Source organism: Cryptomeria japonica, chromosome 9 (assembly GCF_030272615.1).
Source record: "Cryptomeria japonica chromosome 9, Sugi_1.0, whole genome shotgun sequence".
Classification (NCBI taxonomy): Eukaryota; Viridiplantae; Streptophyta; class Pinopsida; order Cupressales; family Cupressaceae; genus Cryptomeria; species Cryptomeria japonica.
Window position 1 is genome coordinate 44,610,135 of NC_081413.1, and position 16,399 is coordinate 44,626,533.

At 42.4% G+C, this 16,399-nt stretch overlaps 1 protein-coding gene across 2 annotated transcripts in view; it reads left to right on the plus strand.

Moving 5' to 3' along the window:
• LOC131043928 (endoribonuclease Dicer homolog 4) overlaps window positions 1-16,399 on the plus strand; it is a 290,003-nt gene that overhangs the window by 131,276 nt on the left and 142,328 nt on the right. For both annotated transcript variants that reach the window (XM_057977166.2, XM_057977167.2), the window contains one exon: window positions 4,375-4,567. In XM_057977166.2, the coding sequence (XP_057833149.2) occupies window positions 4,375-4,567 (193 nt within the window). The remainder of the gene's footprint in view (window positions 1-4,374; window positions 4,568-16,399) is intronic.

The following is a 16,399-nucleotide window of genomic DNA, read 5'->3' on the forward strand; positions in this document are numbered from 1 at the left end:
TGATCTCTCCTTAAATAATCCTTCAAAATTCCTCCAAAGGCATCACCTTTCTTCACCAATGCTATCGCTGACCTCCTAAGGATGATTCAATGCCTTAATGATGAAATGTGAACCAAATCGTGGGTTTGGAGGAGGAAACACGATTCTGTCTCAGACCTGCAATTCGATCAGCAAACTCACAATTTTCACTTCTAGTTGTCCTTCAATAAGATCACCTGTAATGTCCCCTTCTCAATGATGTGCTTTCATTGGTCCATTGGCCTATTCATGAGATCCGTAGGCTATGTGTAATGAAGAATTAGGGTTTCAAATGTTGGTGAGGCAAGAACTTACTATTTTCAGTAAGTTAGGGGTTGGCTGTTTGGATGATGCTGTCCTACTGAGCTTTCCATGCTCTATCACTGGGTGAGAAGACCATTCTTTTCGGAGCAGTAATTCATGACTTACTATTTTTAGTAAGTGGCAGTATGGAGTATTTCTATTTTTGGCAGTGGACAGGGTCTTGGTCCTGCAGTAGTTCTTTGGTCTTCTTTACTCCGCTTCATCCTGGTTTCTATTAATGATCAGTATGGGAGTCATAAGTAATTTAATTAAACATTATTTCCTTGTCAAAGGTTTAATATTTAAATATTTGTAGTTACTGATTAATTGTTGAGGATGACTTAGGAAAAATAATTAATTGATATTCATGTGTTATTTCCTAAGTCAAAGGGCGAATTTGTTGGTGGCACTTTAGGAGGATTAAACATCTTTTGTTTAATGTTTAATATTGCAAAAAGACGCCACCCAAGGCAAAGTTCAAACTTGCCTAGGAAAGGTAAGTGGGCGCCATGTTGGTGGGAGACATAAGGCACAATGAAAGTGAATTTAAATGGAGTTTGGGTGCCATTTGCATTTGGGGAGGCGTGAAGTTATAAATATGAGCCTTGGGCTCTCATTTTGGCTATCTTGAAAATTTGCATCGTTATGTTGCTGGATTGGCGTTTGAACTTTGAAGCTTCGGAGTGCGGCTCCCTAGTGTTTTTTAGTTTCGTACTTGAGATATAGTACCTAGCTGCGTGCTGTAATCTATGATACTTTCATTGCATATTTCAGTGTTTTTGGAGTTTGGAGTGATTTCTGGAGTTGCTGGTTTCCTTGCAGCTGAAGCACATTTTTGATCACACCTCTCTGCCTGAGTGACTGGTCGTTCTGGGTACTGGTTCAATCATCCTTCTTGCTGTTGGCGATTCATGTTGTAAGTTTGTGGCACTTTTCATTGAGTATTGAATTTAATAATGCAAATCGAAAATATCTAGTTAGGTGTGGGTTTTAGAGGGTGCATTGGGATGCATGCAAAGTAATTTGGGGTGTTTTGGTAGCTTCCTTTTGGTTTGTTTTGGTTGCTGCTGGTCTAGTGCTGGTTTGGGAGTGATTTGGGGTGAATTGAGTGAGATTTGAGAGAGATATGAGTAATTTAGTGGGTTTATGGGTTGCTGGTTATGCATTTCCAGCCTGTTGTTTTTGATGTTGAAAGAGTTTCATGATCATTATCTCTTATATTCAGCATTATTCTTCTACTCTCACTTCCCTTTTTATTGTAAGGTTAAGTAGTAGTACTACTAACCCATTCTGGATTGTAATCTCTTATCCCGCTGAAAAGTGGAAGAGGCTGGCTTGCTGCCTACATCTGATAAATTGTAATTTAGTCCTCCCGCTGCACAAGCGGTCGAGTGATGTTGGTTTTAATGGTTCTCCCGCTGCATAAGCGGTTGAGTTGAGTGATTTGTAATTCAGTCCTCGTGCTGAAATATTGCGGTAGAGTGATTTGTGTTTGCAATATTATTCTCTTGGCTGGTTCACAGCCAAGTTCCTTGCTTTCCCGCTGGATAAGCAGAAGGGGCTGGCTTGCCGCCCAGTATTGTATTTGCTTTATCATTTCCAGCAGATTTGTGAGCTAATAAACCCCTTATCACTGTATGCTCTCACCTTCCCACATTGGGCACTTGGTGATCAGAAAGTGGAAGGGTTGCATTTTCAGCAAGCTTTGAGATTATGGTTTCTAACCTTAACGGGTTAAGTGTTGGTTGGTAGTTCTTATTGCACTTAAAAACAATTTTTTTTATTCAAGATATTACATTGCCTCTCTTCTCACATAAAAATCGATGCACTAGGGATGTCCAATATAATGATCTGAAATTACCATGGATTTCAATCACCATGAAAATGTAAATGTAAATGAAGTAATCCCAATAAGCACAATATGGAAGACTGAGTTGTCTCCCATTCTCAGCTGCAACCCCTCGGAAGATCTTTCACTTCCTCAGTTATGCAAATCATAGGGAGTTTTCATTCCCAAATGATTAGTCTGTAGAAACACTTGGCTCCACAAGTCTACACAAGAGTAGATATCCAAATAACCGATGATGAACAATGAACAATGAATCAATTGGTTCCTTCTAGAAGATTCTCCTCATTTCCTTTTATTACACTTTATTATTTTATTACACATATTAATTAATAAAATTGCACTTTAAAAATATTATTTCATTATAATTAAAGTGCACACGTCTCAACATATGTGTAATCTCCTTATTTCGCAATAAAGTTAAATAGACACAAAATGTGAAGCCGCAAATCACTACCAATTGACTCCCTAAGTCCCTAATCAATCTCCTTGGCCTATGAGGGTCAAATGATAGGTCAATCCCGAGAATGTATGCGGACTAAGGTGAAGTGGACATTACAGATACTTCTCTCTTTCCCTCTCTTATAGAGTACATACTCCTTGTTTCTGTTGGCATTCCACTTTCTTTGCTTTGATTGTATACTCTTTTTTGTTTCATCAACAGAGCAAAGCCTTTTAAGACTAGAAAGGAAAAATTGAATTCTTATCTGGCTTGTTCTTACTACGCCAGTTCCTGTTGTCCTACTAGTTTTTGCTTTCTGGTTGCCCTCCTTTGACTTTCACTGGCACAGTTGCATTATTGATTCTTTTACTCATGGTACTTTAATTGGATTGGGATTTTGACTTGGCAAATGAAAATTCTAATTGTAATTCGATTATTTGAGAAAAAATTGCCATTCTTGTAATTTCAAGGTAAATAAAGGAAAAAGCACTTATTTCCTTCCAGCATAGCCCACAACAATTTTTAATTTTTCTTTCGATTACTAGAGAAGGGGTTTTGGGGCAACATGCCATTTTTCAAAAAATGTGGGTGTTCACACCATAAAACAGTAATTAGTTCCTAACTGAATGAGGATGGAACATATATATGCTGAAGAATGAGTGCTCTCTAATTGGCCAAATGTTTAATTACTTAAGAGAATCTAACCCTGCAATGTAAAATGAGGTTTTGATGGGATAATTAATTTATAGGAAAGTTGAATAAACCAGCTAAATCAATTACACTTCATTTGCAGTTAAAATAACTTTGGGAAGTCTTCATGCCTTGCAAGTTATTCTAGTTATTAGATGGATAAATGAGTGATCTGATTCTGGTGGTTGCAATCTGCAATTAATCACAATTATTTTGCGATTTTTGTTCTGTGCTTTATAAATTTATTTTTTGTTTGGGGCATTAGGATTTGTTTTTTCAAAAAACGTAAGAAAAAGAACTGAAACTTCATTTAACAGAGGACTAGGAAATCCTGAAACTTGACAGGGGAAGCACTTCACACACTTACCAAATAGCTTCCAGTTAGCTGCAAAAAGTATTTTAGAATTTGTTTTGTTGCTATTAATTTAGCTGTATAATGCTCTTGTTCTGTGCTTTCTGGCTAGAAATGGCGACTTTTCCTGTTAAATGAAGAGCTTCTGGCAGAAAACTGTGTTTTAGCTTTTTAATCAATGTTCTGGATCACACTTGGTGATCCATCATCAGGATGATTCTCTCTTTCCTTGTCCTGATGATGGATTACAGATTGTGATCGAAAACGTTGATTGAAAAGCTCAAACTCAGTGTTCTGCCAAAAGCTGTTCATTTAGTATCATGTCTTTGAAACTGTTCTGCTGTGTTGGTTTAAGTTCACATTGTTGTGAGATATGATGATTGGAAATGAAGTTTTGGAAATCTTCTGTATGGTCATTGTAAGTTGGAGGCTAGAGGATAATGGTTGGTCTATTTTTGGTTATATTGACTATATTTGGGAATTAATATGAGTTGGCTGCAAATCATGCGTGTTTGCCTGACCTCTAAAGTGTGCCTGCTGGCATACTAAGTAAAATGTGTCCAACATGCTGAAGGGACAAGATTAATGTAGATTCAGACAGAAAATTCACAATCAGCAGTTAATAATTTCTGTGAAAATTTGTGGTAGTTAATAGTAAAATACTATTTTTTGTAAAAATGAAGGCTGATGATAAATCTGATATTGTAAGCTTCTTTTTTTCAGGAACAAAAAGAATGTGAAATGCATTATTTTTGTGAAAAGGATAATTGCAGCACGATTACTAGTACAAATTATTAATCATGTAGAAGTACTGGATGTTTGGCAAAGTGATTTCCTTGTTGGGCATCATTCTGGGTTGAAAGCAATGTCACGGGCAAAGATGAACAATATTGTTGATGATTTTCGTTCTGGCAAGGTGATTTTTAGCTTTTTGAGAGAAGGGTGTTATATGCTCTGAATTTAATTTTGTCTATGATTGGTTATACCTTAACAGTTGTACATAGCTTTTACAACCTCTGGCATTGACTTGATTAGTGAATTGAAGTTATTCATTATTCGCGCAAATGTTTGACTTCAAGGTCATTTTGAGCTAGAAGGTGCACCAAAAATGCAGCATGAACTTCTAGTAGTTTTCATTTTCAATGATAATGAAATATCCTTAACTATTTTTTTTTGTATCTTTGCAAACATTTGACAAAATGGCAAATCATTAATTATTTAAGGAAAGTGATTTCGCAAAACACAAAAAAATAGCTGCTACATATGCATAATGTGAATCAACTGAAATCAAAATCTCATTAATGCTGATATAAAGTTTACTAACTCCTTATTCTCAGGTACAGCTCACAAATGCAACTCAAATGATATTTAATTGCTTGCTTTTTGGTATATTCTGATATAAAATGCTGTTACAATGTTATCATACAGCTAGGACCGGATAGATTAAGGAAATGACATAACCAAAATTATTAAGAGTGAAACTAATGTTTTAATATGTCAAACTAGTCCCAAATGGCTGTGATGTGAGATTTATTGACTTGTTGAAGTGTTGCAGACTGAGCTGTAAGCTTTATGTATTAAGATCTGTTTGTTTAAGGCTGAATGACCCTTGAAGCAGCTCCCAAGGTGGCTCATTTTTGCAAATTTTGTCAATGATTTTAAAGGGAAAAGATCAGAAGAGCATAACAACAAATATCTCGGAGGTGATGTTGAATATACTCATTTGATTAATAAGAATACAGTATTTAAATAAATAAAGTCAATGCTGGCTGACTATAGTTTTATATATGTTAAAAGGCGTATAAATAAATTATTAATTGCTCAAGTTTGAAAGATATCTGATGACTAAGAAGGAGCAGTGATTTCTTATTAAGAAGGAAGCAAACTCCAATATGTAGCATTTATGATCAAAAGAGGCAGTGATTATGATGAGTTAAAAAGCAGCGATTATATTATGAGAAACATAGATTATATTATGAAGAGTATATTATGCAAAGTAGCAATTATATTTGCATACAGAGGATGCTACAAGATATTGAGGACTACTCCATCAAAAATGTTTTCAGGGAGGCAAACAGAGCAGCAGATTTTCTGTCCAACCACACAATTGATCAGACCGAGCAATCCATTATCGATGGCAATCCCAACGCATGGATAGACTTAGATGGGAATGTTGGTCTTGAATAACAGGATTCATGGGTAGAATATAGAAATTGCCTGTAAAAGTTGCAGCGACTTCATTCTCTTTTGAAGAAATGGCGAGCTCTCAAACGGTATCTATCTCAGCGTGCCACTGCGACTGCAAACAAGGCTCTGTTGAGAATCAACTGAAAGAGTTGTTTTCCATCGATGGTGATGTGGAGACTGACGTGGTGAGAAAAATCTTAGTGGAGAAACTGTTAAACGACCCCCACTCCCACAATGCAGCCCTCCTTGAGCGGTTTGTGTACATCGTAGCTAGGACCACCAGTAATCATGGAGCCGCGGAAAGGGCCATTAGGAGGATGGCCGTCCCCCCACTTAGGGAGATGGCTGTGGAGGCTCTGCAGCAGTTGGACACTACTACACATTTTGGTCTGTTGGCTGATGTCTTTGATGTAGAAGAGTTACTGGAGATTCATGTCAAGTTTGAGACCATCAAGGTGCTTAGGGACGACAACCGCAACAACAATATGGAAACCTATGAATATTTAGTGTGTGTCAATGGGAGCTTGTTTCCATCACAGCAGATTGAGCATTCTCAGGAGGTCGTTGAGGCCATAAGAACCCTGCTGTTCAGTCTCTGCACCTGATCATTTACTTCTTTTTTGCTTAATAGAATGGTAGCTACCCCTAGGTAGCAATTTGCTCAAAAAAAGCTGCAATTATATTTCGAAAAACATAGATTATATTATGAAGAGAAGAGATTATATTATGAAGGGAACCAATGACTAAGGGCAGAGATAAAGGTTAGTAAGGAAGCATTTAAAGATTAGAAAAGGAAGCGATAGGATTAAATAAAAGAGGCCAACCTCCATTTAGGAATCACACCTCTTAGGAGTGTCTCCTCCCTTGGAAGAAGTTCACACCCGTTATGAGGGGACATGAGATGGTATAAAAAGAAGAAAAAGGTGGAGGTTAATAAAGTAAGTCTTCAATGAAATATCATTCAAAATTGAAGAGTATTTCATATTTATATTAAAGAAAGTTAGAGCAGATTTAGAAAGGAAAATATATGTTGAAGAAGGTTATACAAATTTTGTGAAGATGGCATATGATGTGAGGGTGGAATGTGCAGAAGAGAGGGTGTGTGAAGTAAATAAGTTATATCATAAATGTCGTAAGTTGGTGAAAATGGGGTTTGCTAGTCTAAACCATAGTTACAAGACTCGACGAGCCCCGAGGCGGGTCGCCTCTGCTGAGGCTAGGCGACCTTGGACTCGGATTCAACCGAGTCTAGCTGGGTCTTGGTAGGCTCTGTAAGTAGCCTAAGTGAGTTAGGTTGTAGTATCCAGAACATTAATATCCAGATTATAACACCAGAGCATAGTAACACATTAATCCGGAATCAAGAACACACAATACAGTATACTAAGATATATTTATGTAACACAGATTTCTCTATTATATTCCATTCTCATCCAATGTCTTCCAAATGTGCTACAAGGTTACAATATAAAGAGTTTGTGGTTGGTTAGGCCATCAACCGCTTGATAACTAATTACCCCGCAGATATAACTTAATACTATTGTCTTCTTTTAAATCATTACAAAAAGCCTTATTTACTAATTAACCGGCTTACATCATCCCTCCCCAAAACTTGTTCGTCTTCCAGACGAACACAAATAGCAAAATAACAAAAACTATCTACTTAGAGGGACAAGAGATCGTCCCTGTTCCCGTAGGGGTCCGCTCTCGGAGGATCTTTAGATCTCTTTCGGCAATTAGTTGTTTCTCTTGAGTTGCTTTCAGAAGCCTGAGTGCATCCATTCGGTCTTTCTCAGAGGCAGCCAACTCCCGTTCCTTTTCCAGCCGCGTGGTTCTCTCTTGAACCCTTTCCTGCTCTTGAACTTTGATCCTTTCTTTCAACTCACTCTCTCACTGTAGGGCTAAGGTGTGGTCTCCTTCCATTTTGCTCACTTTCCAGGTCATCCCTTGGAGCTGTAAGAATGTAGTATGGAATTTTTGTTCCATGGAAGTGAGGGTTCTCATTACTTCCTGATTACCTCCTGTATGCCCACTAAGGATCTGTGGTACTCCCCATTCTGCTACTATATCTAGAGTTCCCGTGTCGGGCCAACCTTGGTTTCTAATTTTCTCTGAGAACTCCCTCTTGCAGCCTTCTGTCATAAATGCTAGTAGTGCTTCCATTGCTCTTACTATAGCAGGCATATCAGATCCTCGAGAATGATCTATCATCTTCTCCGTGGCTATCCTCATTACTTCCAACTCGGAAAGAAAATGCTGCGCAATTGGGTCCCACTCTCGGATCCCCTCCGCTGGTGAGGATGTACTGTGCCCTTTCCCAATCTCTTCAATCCTCAGGCTTTCCTCCTGCTAGTTAGGCCCCAGCCATGGTGAAGGAGGTGGAACCTCTATGTCCATCTGGAATCTGGCCAGTAGGCTGTCTGTTTCTGTCTCCATGTCTGTTTCCTTGGTCCCCTTTCCTCTGTCTCCTTCTAGCTCTTCCAGGTGTATTTCCTCTTTTGTATTTCCTACCTCCATGGTTGCGAGCGGATCGGTGATTGGTGCCACTACCAATGCCACAGCTCTAGCCGCTTCCACGCCCCTGGGTGTGTTTATATGGAGAGTGTGGGCTCCCGCATTGGTGGGAATCTATGCTGGTTTGAAAAGTACCATTTTCCTTACTCCCCATCCATATACAGCCTTCTAGCAGCAGACCTCCAATGTGTCCTCCTTCCTGTTCCATGCCCATTGGTTCCAATGTTGAGAATTCTGACCCTGTCCTATCCTCCTTATCACCTTCTGGTCCATGTATAGTGTGGCTCTGCTCCATACAGAATTCCCCTTCATCTTCCTCCGATGAAGATGATGTATATGTTTCCTCTTCCCCCGTCTCTACCTCTTCGTCAGAGTTGTCATCTTCCATGCCTCTTGCCAGTTCTTGCCTTGCTTTCTTTCTTGGTGCCTCGGTGGCTACTACTGAAAAGGTGTCCAGGTGTAGCCAATGGTACATGGCTGGCTTGTAGGGCTCCACCCGACTTGAGGCCACAAACCCTCCTCTATTTTCTAATGCTACCTGTGTTCTCAATGCTTCCAAGAAGAGAGCAATGAGGTGATGAGGTACATATAGGGTTTTGTGTTTGAGGAGCATGGCTTCCTTTACCCGGCTCGAAAGGACTCGGCCCCAGTTGTATATTTTACCATTGCCCAGTCCATACATGAGGCGTAGCATCCATATTGCAACATCGGATGCTCGGCTTGCTGCAGTTAGCTTACTCTTTAGGATGTCCATAACGCATCTCCATTCTGGTGAGGTGAGATAAGATTTTTTCAAGCCCCTTCTATTGCTATTCTGCCATAAACTGTCCCATTGCTCTTCTGTGAGTGTATTACTGCAGATGTGTTGCAGCAGCTGCTTCTTTTCTTTTGTAGACATCCTTGCTGATGGTTTCATAGCTGAATCGCCGCTACTTGGAATTCCAAAAACCTTGTTGAATTCCTTGGGTGCATAAGAAATGACCACTGTTTGACCCAAATAGTCAATTACTGATCTATGTTTGTCCTGCTCATATCCATGGACCATGGCGCGCAATAGAGGCTCGAATTCTTTTAGATTGAAGATGGGCATAAAAATGATCTTATCCACCTCTGCTCTTTTCAATGAATTCTTTAGAGGGTGGTCCTCATTGCTTTCCGACCACCTCCTGCACTCACTTCCAAGAACTCCTTCAAACGTGATATTCTCCACGTTTACCTGTTTTGCCCTCTCCTGGCTTTTCTTGCTGGTTCCTGTCATGGCCATTGGTTGCTTATTAGAGGTACTGGCCTTGTAGTTTATGTCATAACTTCTTGTTCTAGGGTTGCCGTGACTTCCTTTCACCATCTTGTGCCTTGCTAGCGTATGTTTTCCCCTTACTGTGCAACCATAGTGATGGCCCTTTTGGTAGCCTTGAGCTTTTTCACGGATCTCTATACTATGGAGCTAATGTGGCCATTTTTCCTGGTCGCTGTGTGCGCTGTGGCTGTGGCTATGGCTAAGGCGTACATCCCAGTTGGGCGCTGCGTACACTGGCTGCTGCGTACGCCTTGGTCTGGTGCTGCGCACGCCTACGGTGGTGCTGCGTACGCCGGTGGTGCTGCGCACGCCGGTGGTGTTGCGTACGCCGGTGGTGTTGCATACGCCACTGGTGCTGCGTGTGCCTTTGTCCCGTGTACGTCTTAGCCTGCGTACGCTTGGGGCGCTCCCTTCGTAGCCGTCGCCTCCGCCTCCTGGCTTTCCCTTCGTGCCACTGTGCTTCGTGCCACCTCTCCCCTTTGTCTTTCTGCGTACGCCGCGTCTCCCCTTCGTGGCTCTGCGTATGCTCCAACCTTTCCAATGCGTAGCGTACCCTTTCTTGGTCGTGCGTACGTGCTGCGTGGTGCGTATGTGCCGCATAGTGCCTTCGCAAGGGTTGCTATGCCTTTGTGCCAATTGCTTACTGCGTACGCCTTTTATACTCCTCCATGCTTCTTTGTTGCCTTTGCCAAGGTTTATGTGCCTTTGTGCCACTTGGCTCCTTTTATGTCGAGTGCTTTTTATTCTCCGTTTCGTATTTTGTGAGGCACTCCCTCTTGTGTTTGGCTGGCCCCATATTAAACGTTTTATATTTCTTCTGGTCTTTATTTTTCTATGGCCTTTTCTTTTCATGCGAAATATTTTTATTCGGGTTCTCTTTGCATTTAATTTTTCCTTGTTCTTAGCCCATGTTTCTAACTTTTGTGACTTAGAACCATTCTCCTTGGTCCCACTTTCTTTCCAGGCATACCCCAACATATTTACCGCAAGAGTTTCTCTCTCCTCTCTCCTGGACAGTTCCTCTCCCCTAGATAGTTTCTCTCTCCTTGTAGATTTTGAGTTTTGAGCCATTTACTGGGTCTTTGATCGGATTGCCATCTATGGTAGATAGTTTTATAGCTCCGTGTGCCCCTACTCCCTCTATTTTATAGGGTCCTAACCATTGTACCTTAAACTTCCCAGGTCGGAGTTCATTCCAGCCGTTGTATTTGAGCATCAACTGTCCTGATGAGAATTTCATTCGTCTCAGGTGTTTGTCGTGCCAAAATTTCCTTCTTCTTTGGGCTACTTTTGTGGCCCATTGTGCCACTGTCCTACGTTCCTCCATCTGAATTAATGTAGTCAATCGCTCCCTTAGGCTGTCCTCGTCCCCCAACTGGTTTTGGACCGCTATTCTCAAACTTGGTATAGTGTACTCTACTGGCATTACAGCTTCCTGTCCATACATGAGCTGGAATGGGGTGTGCCCAGTAGTGGCTTTGTAAGAAGTACGATAGGCCCACATCATCGCGCTCAACCTTTCCTCCCAGTCCTCTTGTATTACTCCACAAGTCTTGTATAGAATGGACACCAATACTTTGTTTGTTGATTTTGCTTGTCCATTCGCCCTTGGGTAGTATGGACTCGACAGGGTATGAAAAATTCTGAATTCTATTGTCATAGTGCGTATCACTTGATTCACAAAATGTACGCCTCTATCACTAGTGACTTGTATCGGTATGCCAAATCGAGTTACGATCTGTTCATATAGAAACTTGGCGGTACTGAGTGCCGTATTGTCTGGAAGAGCTCTAGCTTCGACCCATTTTGTAAGGTATAAAGTCTTGTTTGAGTGGCTTACCCGCCCTTTGGCAAGTATCACAACTTGACACCCATTCTCGCGCATCTACATAAAGTGTAGGCCACCATAACCCTGCTAGTAATATTTTTCTTGCGGTAGCATTTGGGCCCATATGCCCTCCGGCTAGCCCTTCATGTGATTCCCTCAGAACCCCCGGAATTTCTTCTTCTAAGACACACCTTCGTAGTACCCCATGAGGGCCCATTTTATACAAAAGGTCGTGGATCAGTTGGAACGTTGTGCTTTTCAGTGCCAGCTTCCTTCTTTCACTTGGGGGCATCTCCTTTGGGAACGTTGCGCTGGCGAGGTATTGTCCAAGCTTCTCATACCAAGATGGTAAGACTGCTATTTGAAACAAGTGGCCATCCGGAAAATCCTCATTTACTCCCCCTTCTGTGCGTTCCCCAGATTTTATCCTTGACAGATGATCAGCCATTACATGGCTCTTTCTTGGTTGCACCACAATGTTGAAGGTAAATTCTTGGACTAAGATCAGCCATCGACTTACTCTCCCTTGGATGACCGGTTTGTTTACTAGATACAAGAGTGCCTGGTGATCTACGAAGAAGGTAAAGGGCGTGGCCAGGAGGTAATGACAATTTTTGCACTGCGTACACCATCCCCAAGGCTTCTTGTTCTATGGTACTATAGTTTCTTTCTTCTCTCGACAGTAGGCGGCTGGCAAAGTATATAGGGTGGTCCAAGCCTGTGGCTCCTGCCTATGCTAGGGTGGCGCCAATGGCAAAGTTGGAGGCGTCCACATGTACATGAAATTTATTATCCCAATTTGGGTATACCAGAATAAGTGCACTTACAAGTCTGGATTTGAGTTCCCTAAAGGCCTCTTCTTGCTCTTGGTGCCATACGAATGGCTCCCCCTTCCTTGTGAGTTTTTCTAGTGGGAGGGACACTTTAGCAAATCCTTTGATAAACCGTCGATAGTATCCTACGTGGCCCAAGAAAGATTTTACTCCTGTAACATCCGTTGGGTCTTCCATTTCCATGATGACTCTTATCTTATCAGGGTCAGTCTTCAACCCTGCTTTGTAGACTATGTGGCCAAGTAACCTTCCTTGGGGAATGAGGAACCGACATTTCTTTGGATTGAGGGCAAGTCGTGCTCGACGACACCTTTCCATGCACTCCCCTAGTATTTGCAAGTGATTTTTCTTCTCGCTGTACACTGACCAATCGTCCAAAAATGCTTTAAAATTTCCAGTTGCCATTTTGTCGAAGATATGCAATATGATCCTCTGGAATGTGGCTGGGGCGTTGCATAATCCGAATGGCATCCGATTATACGCGTAAACTCCATCTTCCACAATAAAGGTGGTTTTCAGCCTATCCTCTTCGGCTATGCTGATCTGGTTGTAGCCCGAAAAGCCATCCATGAAGGAATAGATTTCGTGCCCCGCCACTTCTTCCAGTATACTATCAGTAAATGGTATGGGAAAGGGATCTTTCACTGTCATAGCATTTAAACATCTGAAGTCTACGCAGATGCAGATCTGATTTCCCTCTTTTTTGAGCGAAATGACAATAGGCGAGACCCATTCACTGGTTTGCACCCGGAATATGATTCCGGCTTCTAACATTTTTTCTATTTCCTCTTGTACCTTTGCCACGTAATTTATATTCATGCGGTAAGGGCGTTTCCTTACTGGCCTATCCCCTGGTATTAATGGTATGCGATGTACGCATAGTTCTAGAGGCACTCCTTTCAAATCCTTATATGTCCATGCGAACACATCTTTGTACTCGAGAAATATTTTAAATGCTGCTGCTTTTAGTATGGGGTCCCAATCGTCCCCTACTAGTATTACTTTTGGATCCTTTTCTTCGCCGAGGTTGGTTTGTTGTACCTTGGGTTCCACATATTGTACGATCTCATTTTCTTCGAATTGGTGGGCCGGGGTCCCATCTACCTGGGCTTCCCCTTCCTGGTATTCGGCAAATTGTGGTGGGTAAGTATTGCCTTCCTCGATCTCCAGGATCTCCAGCATGTTGCACGGGTGGAAGATTTCATAATCTTCCATCTGCCAGTGGAATAACCCATTGATACAACTTGTTTTGTCCTCTGAGCAATTCCCCAGGCGGAGGACTCCTCCTTCATCAGGTTCCATTTCAGCATCCTCCCCTGGTGTGCCTTTCTCGGACCCGGAGTCTGAAGCCACTTCTTGACTCACTACTTGGTTTCCTAGATCAATGATATATTTCTTTCCTTCACTTTCGATTGAGAGAGTGTTTTTCTTCCAATTGTGATCCGCTTTGGCCATGATGAGCCATCCTCTTCCCAAGAGTGCATCGTATCCTTTCCTTGCTAAGGATATAACAATAAAATCCAGAAAAAATTGTTGGGTTCCAATGGTTACCTTTTGGCCCATAAGTGTGCTAAGTGGTTTTATGCCATGTTGATCTGCTCCTACGAGGTGAAAGGCAGGGGGCCAAAGCGTCGGCTTCCCCAAGGTTTTCCATGTCTCCTCGGGTAGCACGTTTACCGCGGACCCACCATCTACAATCGTGTTAGTAAGTCTGTAACCAAGAATCTCCATTTCTACTACGGCTGGTGTCCTGCCTACCCCTATTGCCATCAACATAGGGTCAGCGGTCTCCTTTGAGTGGTTCCTTCCTTCCATTTCTTCTCTGTGGCCTGGCGTCTTTTCCTCCTTTGTGGTCTCCTCCACTTGGTTTATAGCTATCCGTAGTTGTGGTAGTGTCTACAACAGATCCGCTACATGGATTGGCACGGTGGTTTGTAGGAGCTGGTTTATTATGGTAGTTTCGGAGTCGGCTCGTATGGTCCTGGTGGTTTTGTGGGGTACTGTCTTCCGCCGTCCCTCACTCATTTCCCTTTCTACTTCCTTTTGTGCCTCCTTTAGTCTTTCCTTTTCTATACCTGGTTCGGGGTAAGTTAGTTTCCTTGTATGAGATCAGGTAATGGCCAATACTTCTGGTTTCAATTGTACTACCTCCAACATGTTCACGCCTTTCTGTCTTGGACATTCTGTATCTTCGTGGTTGCCCGACCCGCACCATTTGCAGAGTATCCCTCCTCCTTGTCCAACACCACTCTGGCAGTCATGTGCAAAATGGCCCCATTCGTTACATCGTCGACATTATATCATCGGTCTGCCTTTTGCATCATATTGGATGCGTCCTCGTGGGGTATTATTATTGCTGTTGTTGTTACTTCCCCTCCAATTGTTCCTATAGCCACCTGGTGATGCGTCTGAGTTTGTGTTCTTGGAGGGTGTAGTTGGTGGTGTTGATTGTTCTTGAGTATATAGTACCTGGGCACTCCTTGCCTTCAAGTTGTAGGGGCATTCCTTAATGGAATGCCCCAACACTTGGCAGATGTCACAAAAAGTTTTCTTTGGACAATTGGTTTTTGTGTGTCCCTCTAGTTTGCACTTTGTGTACTAGAGGTCCCTGCCCTCCCTACTTTCCTCCTTTTGCGTCCGTATTTGCCGCATCATCCGTCTCATATCCTTCCGGAGTGCTTGTATGGTTTGTGATTCTTCCTCGCTTTCCTGATCACTACTATCCTCATCACTTGTGCGCTTCTTGCCTTTTGATGTCTTGCTCTCGCTTTCAATATCCATGGCTCTATTGTAAGCGTCCATGAAAGTAGATGGAGGTACTACCTTCATCTTTTTCCTCAGGGATGGTTGCAGACCCTCGATGAACCATCGCTTCTTCAACCCATCGGCTGGCGTATTGTTCATTTTTCCAATTAATTCTTTTAGTCTGCAGTAATAGGACCGTACGGTCTCAGTCTTGCCATGTTTAGTGTTGTATATTTCTGCGACGATCTCGTCATCGTCCCTTAGTAGCCGAAACTACTCCTCAAATGCTTTGGCCAGTTTTTTCTAGGTATCCTTTGCAGTGGTGGGTAGGTCCGTGTACCAGTCAATGGCAATTCCACGGAGGGTGGCTGGAAATGCTTTCAGCCAATTATCCTCATCATCCTTGCCATTAGCCTGCCATATGGTGACACACGTTTTACAGTGGCGAGCGGTGTCCTTCGATCCTAGTCCATTGAATCTGGGAAGTTTCTGTTTTTCGGAGTTATGTGCCATCTTCCTCGTACCCCCCGAGTTATTCTGGGAATTGTTGAATGACTCAGTTGGCGCAGTTGTTTGTTCCCAATTATCACTGCTGCCTATTGCCTTTGGGCTGTTGTGACTCCTGTCCCACTCTTGTGTATGTTGTCAAGAACCTTTTGCCAGGCTCCCTCTTTCTTCAACTATCCGGTAGAGTTTCAGGTGCCTCTCCAGTTGCTCCTGGATACGCAGGGATCTTCTCACTATGTCTTCTTCGTTCCCTTCTTGTTCCTCCGAGGCTTGTCGGCTTCGATCTTTGTTAAGTGTATTTGGCATTAATTATTGGAATTGCAGTGGTTTCGTCGTTGTGTGTAGTCCCTCTGCTCTTCTTCCCTTCGGTTCCTTTCTCTATACTGTTGAAGCACTTGCTACCTCCGTTGCTCCCTTCGTGTGTTCTCTCGTTCCTCTTCATGTTCCACGAGTACACGTGCCAACAACCGTGGAAGGCTACCCAGGAGATCGTGCACGGCCTGGTTCACGTTGAGTTCTGCTCATACCGTACCAGTCGAGACAGCGCTCAGTTCCGCTTCTCGCTGTACGTACCGGTCCACGGAAACGTTCCACGCGTGAATCAGGTCTTGTGTCAACTAATCCTCCCTGGTTACTTCTGTATTATCTTCTACGTCACTGTCTGTCACCAAGATGCTTTGGTCGAATGGATGACCCATTATACTTCCATCCCGCTAGCTTTCCCTCCTGAGACCTTCAGATTCGACTTAGGCAACGACGCCAAAATGTAAGTAGCTTAAGTGAGTTAGGTTGTAGTATCCAGAACATTAATATCCAGATTATAACACCAGAGCATAG